This window comes from Gopherus flavomarginatus, chromosome 8 (assembly GCF_025201925.1).
Source record: "Gopherus flavomarginatus isolate rGopFla2 chromosome 8, rGopFla2.mat.asm, whole genome shotgun sequence".
NCBI lineage: Eukaryota > Metazoa > Chordata > Testudines > Testudinidae > Gopherus > Gopherus flavomarginatus.
In genome coordinates, this window is record NC_066624.1 from 404,060 (window position 1) to 421,052 (window position 16,993).

The following is a 16,993-nucleotide window of genomic DNA, read 5'->3' on the forward strand; positions in this document are numbered from 1 at the left end:
AGCACTGAAACACAGCGACCTCTGAGCTAGAGGCCTGTGTGGGACAATTTTTAATCCAGCTCCTATCCCACCCCACAATACCCACTCCTACTCCCACCCACTCCTGCTATTATGGCAGCGGGTCCTGCGGGACCCATGGGATCCAGGTCCTGCTGCAGGGCTCTACTCTGAGGTGGAAGACCATAGATATTAAACAGCCCACAGCAACCCTTCAGCAAAGGACGGGGAAGCACAGAGAACTCCTGTATCCATTTGATACAGTGCAATTTAGGGTAGCAGAAAAAATGGTTACCTACCTTCCGTAACTGTTCTTCAAGATGTGTTGCTCATGTCCGCATCGTGGACATTCTCTGTAAATAAAGAGGACTGAACTGAAGAAGTACCTGACTCATATAATCAATTTCTCGTTCAAATGGAAACAACTCAGCGAGGCCACAAATATTGGCCAACCACTTGGTCAAATAGGCAACACTGGTGTCAGCACTGGGATAGAGTTTCCAAGGAGAGAAATTATGAGTTCGTATTCCTGTGGAACCAAGAGGGAAGAAATAATGGAAGTGCTTGCAGAAATCAGAGATGGCCAAAAGGAATTAAAACAAGATTTATAACAAGAGCTGAAGATGTCTCAAAAGAATTTAAAACAGAAGCTGGAGATTTAGTGAAAGGAATTAAGTGACATCTGGAGGTTGCCTAGCAATGACTGAGAAATGCTGCTGAGATAAAATGTTCATCAGGGCAGCAGCTACAAAGTGTCTTGGCAATTTGGCAGCCCAACTACAGAAACTCTCAGTCTGGACTGGCAAGGTGGATCCAGGATGTGACCAGCAAGAGGAGAAGGAGGAGAGGGTATTCCAGGAACCAGGGAAGGTCAAAAAAGCTTTGGCCAACTTAGAACTTGCTAACACAGATAAGCAACACTGAGGACTTTAGGAGCTAAAAAATTAGCTTCAGAAGGAAATCAAAAGGTCACAGGCCACAGGAAAAGCCATGGCGAGGAATCAGGCCAGCCAGAGAGCTTGGGAAAGACAGGATATTTACAACAGTTCTCGATCCTGTTTGTAGCCCACACAGGCCCAGACAGGAGAGGTTGGATTGTTCCAACTCAAGTGGTACAAAATCCCCACTATCTGTGAGGGGAAAACTCCCTGGGAGGCTTATGTAGCTCAGTTCAATTTCACAGCCCCAATGAATGGCTAGTGAGATCAATAGAGAGGGTGGTTTCTAGCAGCCAACTTGAATGGCCCATCTCTGATGGTGCTGGAGGATTCATTCCCAGAAAATAAATGGAGTTATCTATATCTGGTGCAAGCATAGGCGCCAGTATAATTTTTGGTGGTGCCCAGAATGGGTCCAAGTCTCGCCCTCCCCCCCCACCTTGTATGCCAATATATATATTTTTAAATAACGTAAAAGTGGACTGGAAACAGTAGGCATTTAACAGTTTCCCGATATTGCACAATGTGGTGTGTGGGTGTGTGGGAGATAAGGGCTCTGGCTGAGGGTGTGGGCTCTGAGGTGGGGCTGGGGATGAGGAGTTTGGTGTGTGGGGGGGGTTCAGCGCTGGGGCATGGGGGGATGAGGGCTCTGGCTGGGCCTGAGGGGTTTGGGGTGTGGGAGGGGCTCAGGGCTAGGGCAGAGGGTTGGGGTGTGGGGGTGCAGGCTCTGAGGTGGGGCCTGGGATGAGGAGTTCAGGGTGCAGGAGGGGAGACCTGACCCTGAACATTGGTGGAGCCAGACCCCCGTGCTCTGAATATTGGTGGAGCACAGGCCCATATAACTCGCCGCCTGTGGGTGCAAGCCCTTGACATCAGGTTTGGAGCTAGTCATCAACCTGAGCTAGCCAGGCACAGCTAGGAGCTAGAGTGAGTGTGGGTGAAGAGACCACATGTAAGGAGATTTGTGTTCCTGGCATATCTAGATGCCAGGAGGACTTCTAGAATACATTAGCAATGCACCAAGTTATAGATGCTCAGATGGATGTGGATTTGCAGATCAAGATAATTGAAAGAAGGCCAAGGTCACTCTGAGAGGCTGTGGAATTTGCCTCTGAACTTGACTCTTTCCCTGCAGCAGCCCACAAGAAGAGGAAGCAGAAGCTGGTGAGAAGGATGGAAGCTGATCACCAGGAACCCTGTAAATGCAGCTTTGTGTGTAATATGCGTGATGGAAAAGAGGATTCTAATGTGGTTCATGACATTATTGAACAACTGAAAAAAATGCTTAATGTGGTTTATAAAAGAAAGGAAATTGGCAAAGATGCAAAAAACAAGGGAAGCCATTCAGTTAAATGCTGGTACTGTGAAAATATTGGCTGCTAAAGGAAGGATTATTATACATCTAAGGCAGCCCAGGACAGAGCATCCTGAGAGTCTAATGAAAGTCCCTTACCCAGTTTGGGAAATGGGGGGACACCAAGCTGAAAGTCAAGTATCAGGAGGTAGCTGTATTAGTCTGTATCCACAAAAACAACAAGGAGTCTGGTGGCACCTTAAAGACTAACCGATTTATTTGGGCATAAGCTTTTGTGGGCAAAAAAACTCACTTCTTCAGATGCATCAAAGTGCTGAAAGTGCAAACCTTGGAGGAACAAGAACTACTCCCACAGTTTTTTATTAGATCTGGCCAGTTGAACAACCACAATGGGAGTTTGGCTATTGATTGTGTAATAGGATCTGCGAAATGCACAAGAATAGCGGACACTGGCTGACGCATAACAGTTATTAGACTAGACAAGCTGGTAACGTTAGGGAATAGGGAACCAAAAACTGATCTCAAATGGAGACAGTGATGGGAACATGCACTTATCCAAAAATGGGGAAAACTCGGTTTGAAAATTGAACCTCTGCAATTTGAGCAAGATGTTGGGTAGCTGACCTAGTGAATGAGTGAGTCGTTTTGGATTTTATTATGACCAACAGCTGGAATCAATGCCAGGAAAGGAGTCCTACAAATTCAGTCTGGAAAGTGCCTTCAAAGAAGTGGCCCAGATTTTAAAAATTGTTTATAAACAATTGGTTTGCAGTGAACAAACTGTTCTGCCTCGAGGGGGTCAGAAACCATAACAACAACTACATGCTGTGGTAGCTTTCCCGCAAGGAAAGATGGGGATTGGTTGAGACCTGCATTAAGACCTATGATCTTGGGGGAAATTTTAGCTGCTAAAGTTATTGTGAATTTGAAACAGGAATGGATTCCTGTTCATTCACCAAATGCTTCTGACGAACAGTAAAAAAAGGGAACCATTGTTGCAAAATGGGAACCAGCAGATCTAGTAAATATGACTGTAGAAGAAAACAACAAGGGGAAGGAGATAAAGGTAAGTTCCCTGAATTTCGACTGGACTTGTTCCAAAGGAGTACCTCATATTTAAATGAGAAGCAGCAGAATGATCTAAGACACTTTTTTGGTTAGAAATCAGAGGTTATTCTCCAGTTCCATCAAAGGTAGAGATTGTAGTGCACTGGTCCAGCACAAGATTGATACTGGGGAAAACTGACCCATTATCAGCCACCTGACTATTTATCAGTTGCTAAGAGGGAAGAGGCTTTGCAGATCATTAAGGAAATTTATCACAAAGACATAATGGAGCCTTCAGCCAGTCCTCGGGCCTCACTCATGGTTCTGGTTAAGAAAAAAGATGGCAACATCACATTCTATGGGGACTATAGAAAACTAAATTAAGTAACTTTGAAGAATTCTTACCCATTGCCACAAATAGGTGATAGTATGCTGCAGCAAATTCAGTCTGTTTTTCCGTACTGGATTTTAAAAGTGAGTATTGGCAAGTGAATCCAAAGGACAGGGAAAAGACTGCTTTCCGAACAGACCAGGACTTGCGGCAATTTAACGTGACGGCTTCCAGCTTGTGTAATGCATCAGCCATGTTTGAGACACTTCTGGAGAGGGTACTGCATGGCATGCCTCTCTCAAAATGTGTGTTATACCTAAATGATATCCCGGCACATGGAGACCTTTGAATAGAAACCAGTACATTTACAAATAGTCTGTGATAAGCTTAAAGCTGCCAATCTGAAACTGAACCCAAAGAAATGTGAGTTGTTCCAAAAAGGTAACCTACCAGGCACACGCAGTCAGTGAGGGGGGAATTTCCACTGACAAAAAGAAAATTGAGGTTGTGAAGAACTGATCAGCTGCCCAGACACTAACAGATGTGCAGAGTTTTGAAGGACTTTTTGAAGGACTTTGCTCTCATTACGAGAAAGGCTGTCAACCAATTAAAAAATTAATTGTGATTACTCACGCTGTTAAACAACAGTAGAATACCATTTATTTTAAATATTTTTGGATGTTAACTACATTTTCAAATATATTAATTTCAATTACAACACAGAATACAAAGTGTACAGTGCTCACTTTATATTTATTTTAGATTACAAATATTTGCACTGTAAAAAACAAAAAAATTTTTTTTTCAATTCACCTCATACAAGACTTGTAGTACAATCTCTTCATCATGAAAATTGAACTTACAAATGTAGAATTATGTAAAAAACCCTGCATTTAAAAATAAAACAATGTAAAACTTTAGTGCCTACAAGTCCACTTAGTCCTACTCCTTGGTCAGCCAATCACTCAGACAAAAAGGTTGGTTACAATTTGCAGGAGATAATGTTGCCTGCTTCTTGTTTACAATGTCACCTGAAAGTGAGAACAGGCATTCACATGGCACTGTTGTACTGGCATTGCAAGATATTTATGTGCCAGATGCGTTGAAGATTCATATGTCCCTTCATTCTTCAATCACCATTCCAGAAGACATGCTTCCATGCTGAGAATGGGTTCTGCTTGATAACGATCCAAAGCAGTACGGACTGATGCATGTTCATTTTCATCATCTGAATCAGATGCCACCAGCAGAACATTGATTTTCTTTTTTGGTGGTTTGGGTTCTGTAGTTTCCACATCAGAGTGTTGCTCTTTTAAGACTTCTAAAGGCATGTTCCACACCTTGTCTCTCTCAGATTTTGGAAGGCACTTCAGGTTCTTAAACCTCGGGTCGAGTGCTGTAGCTATTTTTAGAAATCTCACATTGATACCTTCTTTGCATTTTGTCAAATCTGCTGTGAAAGTGTTCTTAAAACGAGCATGTATGGGTCATCATCCAAGACTGCTATAACATGAAATATATGCAGAATGTGGGTAAAACAGAGCAGGAGACGTACAATTCTCCCCCCAAGGAGTACAGTCACAAATTTAATTGACGCATTATTTTTTTAATCATCATCATCAGCATTGACGCATGTCCTCTGGAATGGTGGCCGAAGCATGAAGGAGATATGAATGTTTAGTGTATCTGGCATGTAAATACCCTGCAATGCCTGCTACAAAAGTGCCATGCAAACGTTTGTCCTCACTTTCAGGTGACATTGTAAATAAGAAGCGGGCAGCAGTATCTCCCGTCAACGTAAACAAACATGTCTGTCTTAGTGATTGGCAGAATAAGAAGTAGGACTGAGTGGACTTGTTGGTGCTAAAGTTTTACACTGTTTTGTTTTTGAGTGAAGTTATGTAACCATAAAAAAAAATCTGCATTCGTAAGTTATACTTTCACAATAAAGAGATTGCACTTCAGTACTTGTATGAGGTAAAATTGAAAAATACTATTTCTTTTGTTTATCATTTTTATAGTGCATATATTTGGAATAAAAATAATAATATAAAGTGAGCACTGTGCACTTTGTATTCTGTGTTGTAACTGAAATCAATATTGAAAATGTAGAAAAACAAAAAAATAGTTAATAAATTTCAATTGGTATTCTATTGTTATAAGTGCGATTAATTTTTTTAATTGTGATTAAATTTTTTGAGTTAATAACATGAGTTAACTGTGATTAATTGACAGCCCACATTAAGACTTATTTGTGGGTTTGCCAATATTGTAAAACCATTGCATAAGCAGGGAGAGAAAGTGAAACTATTTCATCAGCAGAGTATGAGGTAGCATTTTCTGAACTGAGAAGAGCTCTTGTGTATGCTCCTGTCCTAGCCTATCCATGTTTCAAAGCCTCTTTCATGTTTGACACAGATGCCAGTGCTTATGGATTAGGAGCGGGATTGGCACAAGCACGCAAAGGACATGAGAGGGTGGCTTATTACAGCAAATGTGCAAGTTCTCCAGAAAGAAATTATTGCACCAGCTGAAAGGAACGCCTGGCAATGATTAACTGTATAGAACATTTCCACCACTATCCAAATGGGAGAAAACCTGTGGTCAGTGCAAATCTGCAATAGCTCTTTAGACTCAGGAGCCCTGAGGGACAACTGGCCAGGTGGTTGGAAAAGCTGCAAAGTTATTAATTTCACAGTCACACCTACGCCTGGGCACAAGCGTGACAATGCTGATGCTTGTCCAGACAGCCCAATTGGGTGGATAACTGCGAACACTGCGTAAGCATGACAGCAAGGAATTAGTGGTTCAAAGGTCTGAGTGTGCTTAGAAAGACAAGGCTGTTTCTTCTCTCCCATCATCTGAAGAAGTCCTAATGTTCCTGGTCCATTCACTAGGATAGTGGCAGTGGGCTGGAATAGACTCCAGACCAGTTAAAGCCTTTTAAAGAGAGACTCCTGATATCAGAATAATGTTTGACTGGAAAATTAATTGGCAAACGCAGCCACCTGGAATGACTATCACAATGAAGGTTTTCTGATGATACTAGGAAGGCTGGGAGTTGAAAGATGAAATATTGTCTAGGAGACAGGAGAAACCAGTGGTGATTGGCTCAGGTACCAGATACACTGGCAAAGGAGGTTCTGAGGGTATGTCATGATTTTAAAGCTGCTGGAGATTTTGAGGTTACAACAACTTTGGCTAAACTAAGAGATAATTTCTCTTGGGCAAAATGCAGGCAGGATGCAGAATACTGGTGCAGGATATGTGATGCCTGCATTACAAACAAGGCTTTCCCTAAGATAGGGAGAGCCCCAATGCAGCTGTATCTCATAGGCCGCAATGGAACACATTGGTGTTGATGTGCTGGGCCTGGCCTGGGGCAGAGGCTGGCTATCACCATGTGTTGGCTTTCACAGACTACTTTACAAAGTGCCCTGAAGTTTATCCAGTAAGGAACCCAAGGGGCTGTAACAGTAGCAGAAGTTCTAGTAAAATAATCCTTCACTGGATTTGGGATTCCCAGTACAGCTGGGTGAATAATTGAGTTTTGGTTCTTGGCAGGTCTGGAAAATCTAAACATTTTGTTTCTGGGCATTTTTAAAGGGCTAGATTCACAATCATCATCATCATCAGCAGCCACTATTGCTGTCTCCATTATATATTTTAACCAGTTGGTTAGAGCAGTGGCTCTCAACCTTCCCAGACTGCTGTGCCCCTTTCAGGAGTTGGGTCTGTCTTGCATACTCCAAGTTTCACCTCACTTAAAAACTACCTGCTTACAGAATCAGACATAAAAATACAAAAGTATCACAGCACAGTATTACTGGGGAAAAAAATTGGAGATATACCTATCTCCTAGAACTGGAAGGGACCTTGAAAGGTCGTTGAGTCCAGCCCCCTGCCTTCACTAGCAGGACCAAGTACTGATTTTTGCCCCAGATCCCTAAGTGGCCCCCTCAAGGATTAAACTCACAACCCTGGGTTTAGGAGGCCAAAGCTCAAACTGCTGAGCTATCCCTCCCCCTTTCTCATGCTATTTTCTCATTGCTACCATATAACTATAAAATACATCAATTGGGCTATAAATCTTGTACTTGCATTTCAGTGTCTAGCATACAGCAGTATAAACAAGTCATTCCCTGTACGAAATTTTAGGTTGTACTGACTTCACTAATGCTTTTTATGTCGCCCGTTGTACAAGTAGGCAAATATCTAGGTCAGTTGATGTAACCTCGGCAGAACTCTGCATATCACCACAGGTACATGTGCCCCTGGTTGAGAACCACTGAGCTAGGGCACTTACCTAGGCTGTGGAAGACCTGGGTTCAAGTGCTCCCTCAGCCTGAGGTGGAGCACGGACCTGAATTTAAGTCTCCCATATTGGAGTAGTGTGCCCTAGCCAGGGAGGGTTCTGATGTGGCTTTCTCCTGCTGAAGTTGTTCCACTGTGTATAACTAGTCAATGGAGTAAGGACATGATCCCACATCTGCCAGCTCCCAGGTAAGTGCCCAAACCAGCAGGCTAGAGTCATTCTCACTCTCCTCCCCTGGCCCAATGACAATTACATTATTCATCTTCAACAGGGGAGACAGAGGGATTCACCCCAGATTATGCTATAGAAAACATTGGAGGATAGCTTATGACAAAATAAAAAAACCCTGGGATGTAAGGTCATATGGGAAAACTTTTAAAAGAGGGGACCTGGTCTGGTTCCACAATCCTATGAGAAGAAAAGGTGGGTGGTCTAAGCTAGATATACCTTGGGAGGAACCCTATACAGTACTTGGAGTGGGACCCAGGACTAAATCCAAAGTTATCCATAGTTGCCATGACAGAATGCATCAGGGAGATAGAACATCTGCTTGGCTGCCCCAGAAAGTGAGAACATAGCTGTGGAACCTGAGGCTGGAAGAGTTGTGATAGAGAAGAATTCTCCATTAAAACAAAATTAGCAGAGTCTTTCCCAGCCAGCAGTCTCCACAGAAACACAGATGCTTGTCAGAAGCTAGCTGGAAGCAGCCCCTCCTGAGTGTCTGAGAGGAAATTGGGCAGGGTGAGAAAAGCTCCAAAAAGCTAGGATGATAGGTGATGCTGAAGGCTCGCCTATACTTAAATCGCTGCTGTAGTGCTTCAGTGAAGACTCCACCTACACCAATGGGAGGGCTTCTCCCATTGGGACAGCTAATTCATCTCCCCATGACCCATCGACCCAGCACTGTCTACACCGGGGGTCTGGTTGGTTTAACTGCGTCATTCAGGGGTGTGGATTTTAAATAAACAGATTTGCACCAAAGAAATCCCTGACTTGTATAATCAATTTCTCCTCCTAATGAAAATACTTGGTTAAGAACCTGTTTGGGCCAAGGGGCAACATTATAAACAAAAAACTGGGGAGTTAAAATCTTCCAGGAGGGTTGGAACCTGGGATTGTGACATGTATGGATTGTTTCCGAAGTTCCACATCCTCTCCTTCAAATTGATTTGGTGTCCATCTACTAGTGTCAGGGACTCCCCCTTGTCCAGTCTGCATAAAGTGTTTCTGCTTCTGTCACCTGTTTGAAGCTCATAGCTCTGTAGCACAACACTACCCCTGGAGTGGTCAGAGCTGTATTGATATTGGTCACTATTTCATTGTGAAAAAAATCAGATCCTAGTTCTGTCCTTGCTCAAAATGATACAATTGCTCACCACTCCTCTGCAAAGGCCATAAGGCTGAAACTCCCTTTATCTTGCCCACATCCAACTCTACTCACCCAGATCCTCCTTGCATTGGCCAACCTGGGTGAAAAGGCTTCTACTGACTTCATAGCCACCAAAGAAGAAGAAGTAGCCAGGCACCTCCCGTAGCCAAGTAGTGGTCAGGCTCTGGAAAAATCCCAGCAGGCCCTCAGATTGAAAGATATTTTTCTCAGTAGCCCAGGTAGAGCTGCCAGAGAGAACACAGGCAATGTACCCAAACAAGGACCATCATGGCCAGAATGAAAACATAATCACACTCAGCATTACCTTTACCAAGCCAAGATGATCAGTCAACCTAGAACCATGCCATATTACCCCCAATTCTCTTTAAGAGTGAATCCCAGATTGGTTTTCCAGGCCAAACTGGGCACATTCCAGCATGTCCTGCTAGAGGTGGAATTTGAGGTGGAAGGAAGAAAGGAGCAGGGGGACTTGGTTTAAACTGATGTATCAGAGTGGGATCTGGCATATCATCCACTGACCTCCCTTGCTCCCTCATCTGCAAATGTTCTCCACAAATTGTCCTTTGGAAATACGGGATTAATCTGAGACATAGGCACAAAAATGGGAAGCTGGGTAGCCTGGCAACTGCAGCAGCAATGATCTGCACTGTGCCATGGGAGAGATGTTTGCCGACAGCTCAGCCACAGTACAGTGGCCAGAAAGGAGAGGAGGATGTTTGGTTGTGATAGAGCAGGGATCGACAACCCTTCAGAAGTGTAAAAAGCAACAAAGAGTCCTGTGGCACCTTATAGACTAACAGATGTATTGGAGAATAAGCTTTTGTGGGTGAATACCCACTTCATCAGTTGCTACCCCTCTGATACTTGACCTTCAGAAGTGGTGAGCTGAGTCTTCATTTATTCACTCTAATTCAAGGTTTTGCATGCCAGAAATACATTTCAATGTTTTTAGAAGGTCTCTTTCTATAAGTCTATAATATATAACTAAACTATTGTTGTATGTAAAGTAAATAAGGTTTTTAAAATGTTTAAGAAGCTTCATTTAAAATTAAATTAAAATGCAGAGCCTCCTGGACCAGTGGCCATGGTGAGTGCCATTGAAAATCAGCTCACCTGCCACCTTCGGCACACGTGCCATAGGTTGCCTACCTCTGTGATAGAGGAAGGCTTCGGGTATGCTGTGTCATGCAGACCCACAGGCAGGCAGTCTGGCCAAGAGGGACAGAAGGAAGCTGCAGGATCCCGCCCAGTAAGCACCTCTTAAGGAATGTGTTTACATTGTCTGGGTTTAGCACCAAGCCAGCTCTACTCAGCTGGGCAGTGTGACACCCTCATCTTCCTGGGAAAAAGGAAATTCAGACCTGCTGCCTCACTCACAAACCTTCCACCAGGGCTGTGTGTGACGTGTGTAATTCACCAAAGCCTGGCCTGCTTCCCACGGCTGAGACACACCTGTGATGGGCTAGTGCTGTTCGCCCGGTGACCTTTGTCTCATGTAAGGCCTGCATGCGGCATTTCACTAGCTCCGCAGAGGAAAAGACAGAAGAGAACGAGCCGGCAAGCACACTCTGCAGGTCACTGGCACCACAGAGCCCGAGAACACAGATGTTGGAGCTGAAGCTCACCCCACACAGGCCCAGGCTCTGCAGAAGGCAGAGCACAGGCCCTCATCACCACTACCCTAGAGGAGGAGCGTGACCTGGCTCCCCAACCCTGACTATCCCCTTGCTCAGGGATGTCCCCACAGCCTTCTCCTGGCCTGTCACAGATGGAAAACATGGGTGACTCGGCTTCCCCAAATGGCGTCACCCACAATGCTGCCCAACCAGCAGCCTTGCCACACAGCTCCACCCCCTCTGGCGTCCCCATGCCGCACACCCACAGGGCCAGGCCATACCTCAGCTCCAGCACACTGCTCAGTCCAAACAGCTGCCTCACCAGCTGCTGACAGAAGCCATAGCAAGCGAAGAGCACTGCGTTCTCTGCCACGTTAGCAAGCAGGGCGGGGGTGGTGCCCTGGTACAGTCCGGGCAGCCCTTCCTGCCAGTACGTCCAGACTGAGCAGTAAAGGAAACCCTGGTACATGGTGGGGAAGGTCTGCATCTTCACCTTGATTGTATCAAAGGGCTGCCCGCTCACCACACATGCCACCCCCGCCTGCAGAGACAAACCCACAGTCACCTCAGTGCCCCCCTTAGCCTGTAGATAAACCTCGGCATTAAGCATCTTCGCATAACAGTGTATCATTTTCATCATATTCATCTGACTTTGTATTGTGCCTCTTCATATAACCTTGTATTAAGTCTTTCCATATGTAACCTCTACTTTCATACAATTTTGCATCAAGTCCTTTGATATAGGAACTTTGTATCAAATCCTTATACAGAAACTTTGTATTGAGCATCGGTATAATGTTATCACCACTAAGGATAGTTAAGGTAGAAGAAACATGTCTTTACGCTAGGAGTAGAATAAGATCTCCCCCCCCTTGTAACAATTGCCCTGTTGAATGAATAAGGTGTGAATGAGCAAGTTAGGGCTTGTCTACATCACAAAGTTGCAGCGCTGGTGAGGGGGTTACAGCGCTGCAACTTAGGAGGTGTACACATCTGCAGGGCATCACCAGCGCTGCAACTCCCTGTTTGCAGCGCTGGCCGTACTCCCGTTTTGTCTCGGGTGTAGAGGATCCAGCGCTGGTGATCCAGCGCTGGTAATCAAGTGTAGACATTTACCAGCGCTTTTCTTGACCTCCGTGGAATAAGCAGGTATCCCAGCATACCTGAGGAAGCCTCTGGTAATCAAGCTGGTCTCCTTCCCCGGTTTGCTCTCGCGTTCCCCGAACCCGGAGCAAGCAGGTCTCCTTCCCTGCGGTTTGCAGGGTGGTTCGGAGAACGCGAGAGCAAACCGCGGCGAAGATGGTCTCCTTCCCCGAACCCCCGAGCAAGCAGGTCTCCTTCCCTGCGGTTTGCAGGGTGGTTCGGGGAACGCGAGAGCAAACCGCGGCGAAGCTGGTCTCCTTCCTTGGTTTGCTCTCGCGTTCCCCGAACCCCCGAGCAAGCAGGTCTCCTTCCCTGCGGTTTGCAGGGTGGTTCGGGGAACGCGAGAGCAAACCGCGGTGAAGCTGGTCTCCTTCCCCGGTTTGCTCTCGCGTTCCCCGAACCCCCGAGCAAGCAGGTCTCCTTCCCTGCGGTTTGCAGGGTGGTTCGGGGAACACGAGAGCAAACCGCGGCGAAGCTGGTCTCCTTCCCCGGTTTGCTCTCGCGTTCCCCGAACCCCCCTTGAAGCCGCCCAACAGCGCTGCAGTGTGGCCACATCTAACACCACTTGCAGCGCTGGTTGCTGTAAGTGTGGCCACTCTGCAGCGCTGGCCCTATACAGCTGTACTAATACAGCTGTAACAACCAGCGCTGCAAAATTGTAGATGTAGACATACCCTTAGTGGAAGGCAGCACCTCCAGACAGCTGCAATAGTTGGAGAGGGGTTAGAAGCCAGACCCAAGAACAATAAAACTTGTCAAGTGGGCTCATTAAAGAAGTGAGCACCTTCTTTTGAAAACACCCTCTTTGAAAATAAATGTGGAAGCATTAAGACAACACCCAGAAGGAAGCGCCACAGCTGACCAACTGACACAGACACTGATTTTGCATCTAGTATAGATCTGCATGAGAGGGAAACTGCTATAAATGTGAGGTGTCTTGCAGAGGATCCCAGGTTTTGTCTTGTCAACATCAGAGCATCAATCTGGATCGACAGAAGCCCAGCTCCACCCCTCCCCCATCTAACTCACCTGGCCCCTAAAGTTAAAGGGAGCAACTACTTGGTAACAACAACAAGACAGAGAGAGAGAGAGAAAGACTGTGCATGAGTGTAATATATATCATAGAATCATAGACTATTGGGGTTGGAAGGGACCTCAGGAGGTCATCTAGTCCAACCCCCTGCTCCAAGCAGGACCAATCCCCAGACTTTTTACCCCAGTTCCCTTAATGGCCCCCTCAGGGATTGAACTCACAACCCTGGGTTTAGTAGGCCAATGCTCAAACCCCTGAGCTATCCCTCCCCCCTATGCTACAGTGTTGATTGATACATGTTTTACCAGTAAATGTGGCGCTTTGCATTATTGCCCCTGAAAAGATCCTGTGCAGTACTTTAAGTACAACATTTGCCCCTGCCCCAGGGGTAAAGCCTCAGAGCACCTCAGTGCCAGCACCTCACCCCCAGCTCACAGGGAAAATCCCCTGGGTACCTCAATGCCCCCTTAACCCTTGCATACGGCAAAGCCCCCAAGTACCTCAGTGCCTTCCTTAACTCCTCCAAGGGGCAAAGTCCCCAGGTACCTCAATGCCCCCCTTAACCTCTCCATGGGGCAAAGCCCGCGGATAGCTCAGTGTCAGTTCTTCACACACACCCAACTGGGCAAAGCCCTCAGGCACCTCAGTGCCAGTTCTTCACACCCGTCCCACCAGGCAAAGCCCCTGGGTACCTCAGTGCCAGTTCTTCACACACACCCCCACAGGCAAAGCCCGCGGATACCTCAGTGTCAGGTGCTGGGGGTTATAAGTCTCCTGTTCCCACAGCTGAGAGGCCCAGGATTGCAGGTGTCCTCTGAGCTAGAATTCCTCCCTCCGATAAGTTTTAACTTGCTCCTGAACTAGGACCTGCCTTATTTCAGGGATTCAGGTCCAACTCCTGCTGCCTTCCAAGCCTCCTCCCACTTCCTAACCCTGAGGCCCTAACCATGCGTGTGGCTCGGGGTTCCCCTTCTCCCCAGCTGGGTATCTTGTCCTTCTGAGGAACACAGATATGCTCCCAAATGATTCTACCTGCCAATGCCATCCACCCCTTGCAGAGGACGGGCCCCAGCTCCCAGACTCACCTGCTGCCCCTGCAGTGAGGTGAACCAGTGCCTGTACCAGTGGGTGGGACTTGGCTACATCTGCAGACATCTCAGCAAACTGGACCACACTGGACCCTAGAGCAGGAACCAGGCTGCATATCAACCCACTCCCAGCTCAGTGATGCAGAGAGCAGGGCAGGCAGCAGAGAACAGAAGCAACAGGCTTAAGAGGTCACCCTGCTGCAGAACCATATTGCTCGAGTATTCTTTGTCCCCTTGGGAATCAAACAGCAACTCAGCGATATCTGGGTATTTGGAGTTGAGGACCGGGTGTAGTCTTTAAAGAGGGATTCGAGTTAGGGGCATAGGGATTAGGAAGTTTGTGGGGGCTGTGAAGGAGGCTATTGTGGGTGCTGGGAGAGTACTAGGGCTGTGGGGTATGGAAGCTATTGGGGAGCTTGTGGGGGACACAGGGACTGTGGGGATATGAGGGGGCTGTGGACACAGAGGCTGGAGGACATGTAGGGCAGCCAAAGGGGGTACAGAGGTGGGGGGAGCGATTGGGTGGTGGGAGAGCATTGGGGAGGCTGGCGGACACAGAGGCTATGGAGGGCATATGGACTGAGGCAACTAGGGAGGTTGGAGCGGGGCACAGGTCTGGTGGGAGGAGGCCTGGATGGGGGAGCAGGTCTGCCCCACTGATGTGGGTCTGAGCTGCAAGGAGTGGGTCAGGAAGTGGTTGTGGGCAGAGAAGTAACCAGGAGCCCTGGGCACAACTCAGGATTGTTGAGGGGTGCTGCACTTCCCCGGTGCAGCTTGGGGTGCTGGGGCAATGCGTGAATGTAACAGGGTACCAGGGCAGATGGTATGTGTGGGGTTATCAGGGCAGAGGAGGGTAGTGGGAACCTGTGTAAAGGGGCAGCAGGACAGAGGGAGAGTGTGCAGAATTGGAGCGAGGCATAGAGGGGTTGTGAGTGTGTGTATGGGGTATAGTGGGGCAGAGGGTGGGTAGTGGGAGTGTGTATGGGGTGTAGCGGGGCACAGGCTGGGTAGTGGGAGTGTACGGGGTGTAGCGGGGCAGAGGGGAGTAGTGTGTCTGAGTGCGGGGAGTGGTGTTGGGGCAGAGGGTGGGTAGTGGGAGTGTGTGCAGGATGCAGTGGGGCAGAGGGTGGATATTGGGAGTGTGTATGGGATGTGGGGCAGAGGGGGGTAGTGGGAGTGTGTATGAGGTGTAGCAGGGCAGAGGGAGGTAGTGTGTCTGAATGTGGGGGGTGATATCAGGGCAGAGGGTGGGTAGTGGGAGTGTGTATGGGATGTGGGGCAGAGGGGGGTAGTGGGAGTGTGTACAGGGTGTAGCGGGGCAGAGGGAGGTAGTGTGTCTGAGTGCGGGGAGCGGTATTGGGCCAGAGGGTGGATAGTGGCAGTGTGTATGGGGTGTAGCAGGGCAGAGAGGGGTAGTGTCTGAGTGTGAGAGGTGATATCGGGGCAGAGGGTGGGTAGTGGGAGTGTGTACGGGGTGCAGTGGGGCAGAGGATGGGTAGCGGGAGTGTGTATGGGGTGTAGAGGGGGATAGTGTGTCTGAGTGCAGGGGGTATTGTGGTAGGGAGTAGTGTGTGTTTGTGTGTGAAGATGGGGCAGTGGGCGTGTGGGCAGATGGGGATTGTGGGGGCAGGGATATCAGGGTAGTGAAGAGGTATGCTGTGGGGGATCCAGGCAGGAGCAGGGAGCAGGGATGTATTTACAGAGTATTGGAGGAGTGCAGGGTTGTATAAAGAGGTAGCAGGACAATGGATGTGTGTGCGGGGGTGCATTGGGTAGAGTGGGTAGTGGAAGTGTGGGTAAATGGGGTGTCAGGACAGTAGGGGGTATGGCAGGTATTGGCAGTTTAGTGCATGTAAAAGGCTACCAGGGTACTGGAGGGATGTGTGGTGGGGAATCAGGGCAGAAGGGAGCAGTGGGGATGTGTTTAAAGGGGGAATCAGCAGAAGGGGGTAGTGGGTTTGTGTACAGGGAGTATCAAGCCAGGGGATCTAATGGGGGTTTGCGTAATGGGGAAGTGGACGGATGTGCAATGGGGATTGGGGAGAGGGAAGTGAATGAAGAGGTACCGGGGCAGTACGGGTGTTTCAGGGCTTTACTGGGGCAAAGGGGAATCATGAGGGGGGAGGTGCATGAAGTCCACTAGAGACTTTGCTATTGCTTTTACCTGGGAGCTGTTCAGATTACTCTGGTGATCGGCAGCAACACAAACTCTTTAGACAGTGAGATGTAAAGGGATATTGATGGGGGCTGTCTATGCAGGCTGTCAAGGCAGAGGGTTGAGACTGAGTGGGAGGGAGGATAATTTGTCAGACACCACTAAATTCCAGCTCTGTTTTAATCTGCAGACTTCTCCACACTTTCCAGCCAAACCTGATGCCCCAGGAGGCCCTGGAATGTACTTCAGGCCCATTTACTCAGCAGTGACGTCCTGATGCCTGCCCTTTTTGTGGTGTGAGGGAGACCTTGGTGCATGTCTATCTGCAGTGTGCTAGGTTGCAGCCCTCTTCTGGCTTCTCCAGAACCTCTTACTGAGGTTCTGGCTGCACTTTTCCCCGCACCTGTTTATTTATGCACACCCTATCCGTGGCCCCACGAAGTCACCATTCGTAACACCAGGAAGAGGAGGTTAGCTGAGGGGGGGCTCTGTGACTATGGGGCCTGTTTTCATTCCTTTATCTGTTCCTCTGGGCCACATCCGCTGGCTCCTTGGATACCTTCGAGGAGCAGTGGGCGCTGTCCAGGGTTCTCTGCTCGATGTCCCCTTCAGGTTCCCTAGTTTT

General features: G+C 47.7%; 1 protein-coding gene across 3 annotated transcripts in view; it reads right to left on the reverse strand.

The window, feature by feature from the left end:
- The window catches only part of NONO (non-POU domain containing octamer binding), a 112,553-nt gene that overhangs the window by 39,977 nt on the left and 55,583 nt on the right, over positions 1–16,993 (reverse strand). Inside the window, exon 11 of one of the 3 annotated variants that reach the window (XM_050964956.1) lies at positions 9,525–9,557. The exons of the other annotated variants lie outside the window; for them this stretch is intronic. Within the exon in view, the coding sequence (XP_050820913.1) occupies positions 9,540–9,557 (18 nt within the window). The 3' untranslated portion in view covers positions 9,525–9,539. Of the gene's footprint in view, positions 1–9,524; positions 9,558–16,993 lie in introns of those variants that run through there. 3 annotated transcript variants of the gene reach the window in all.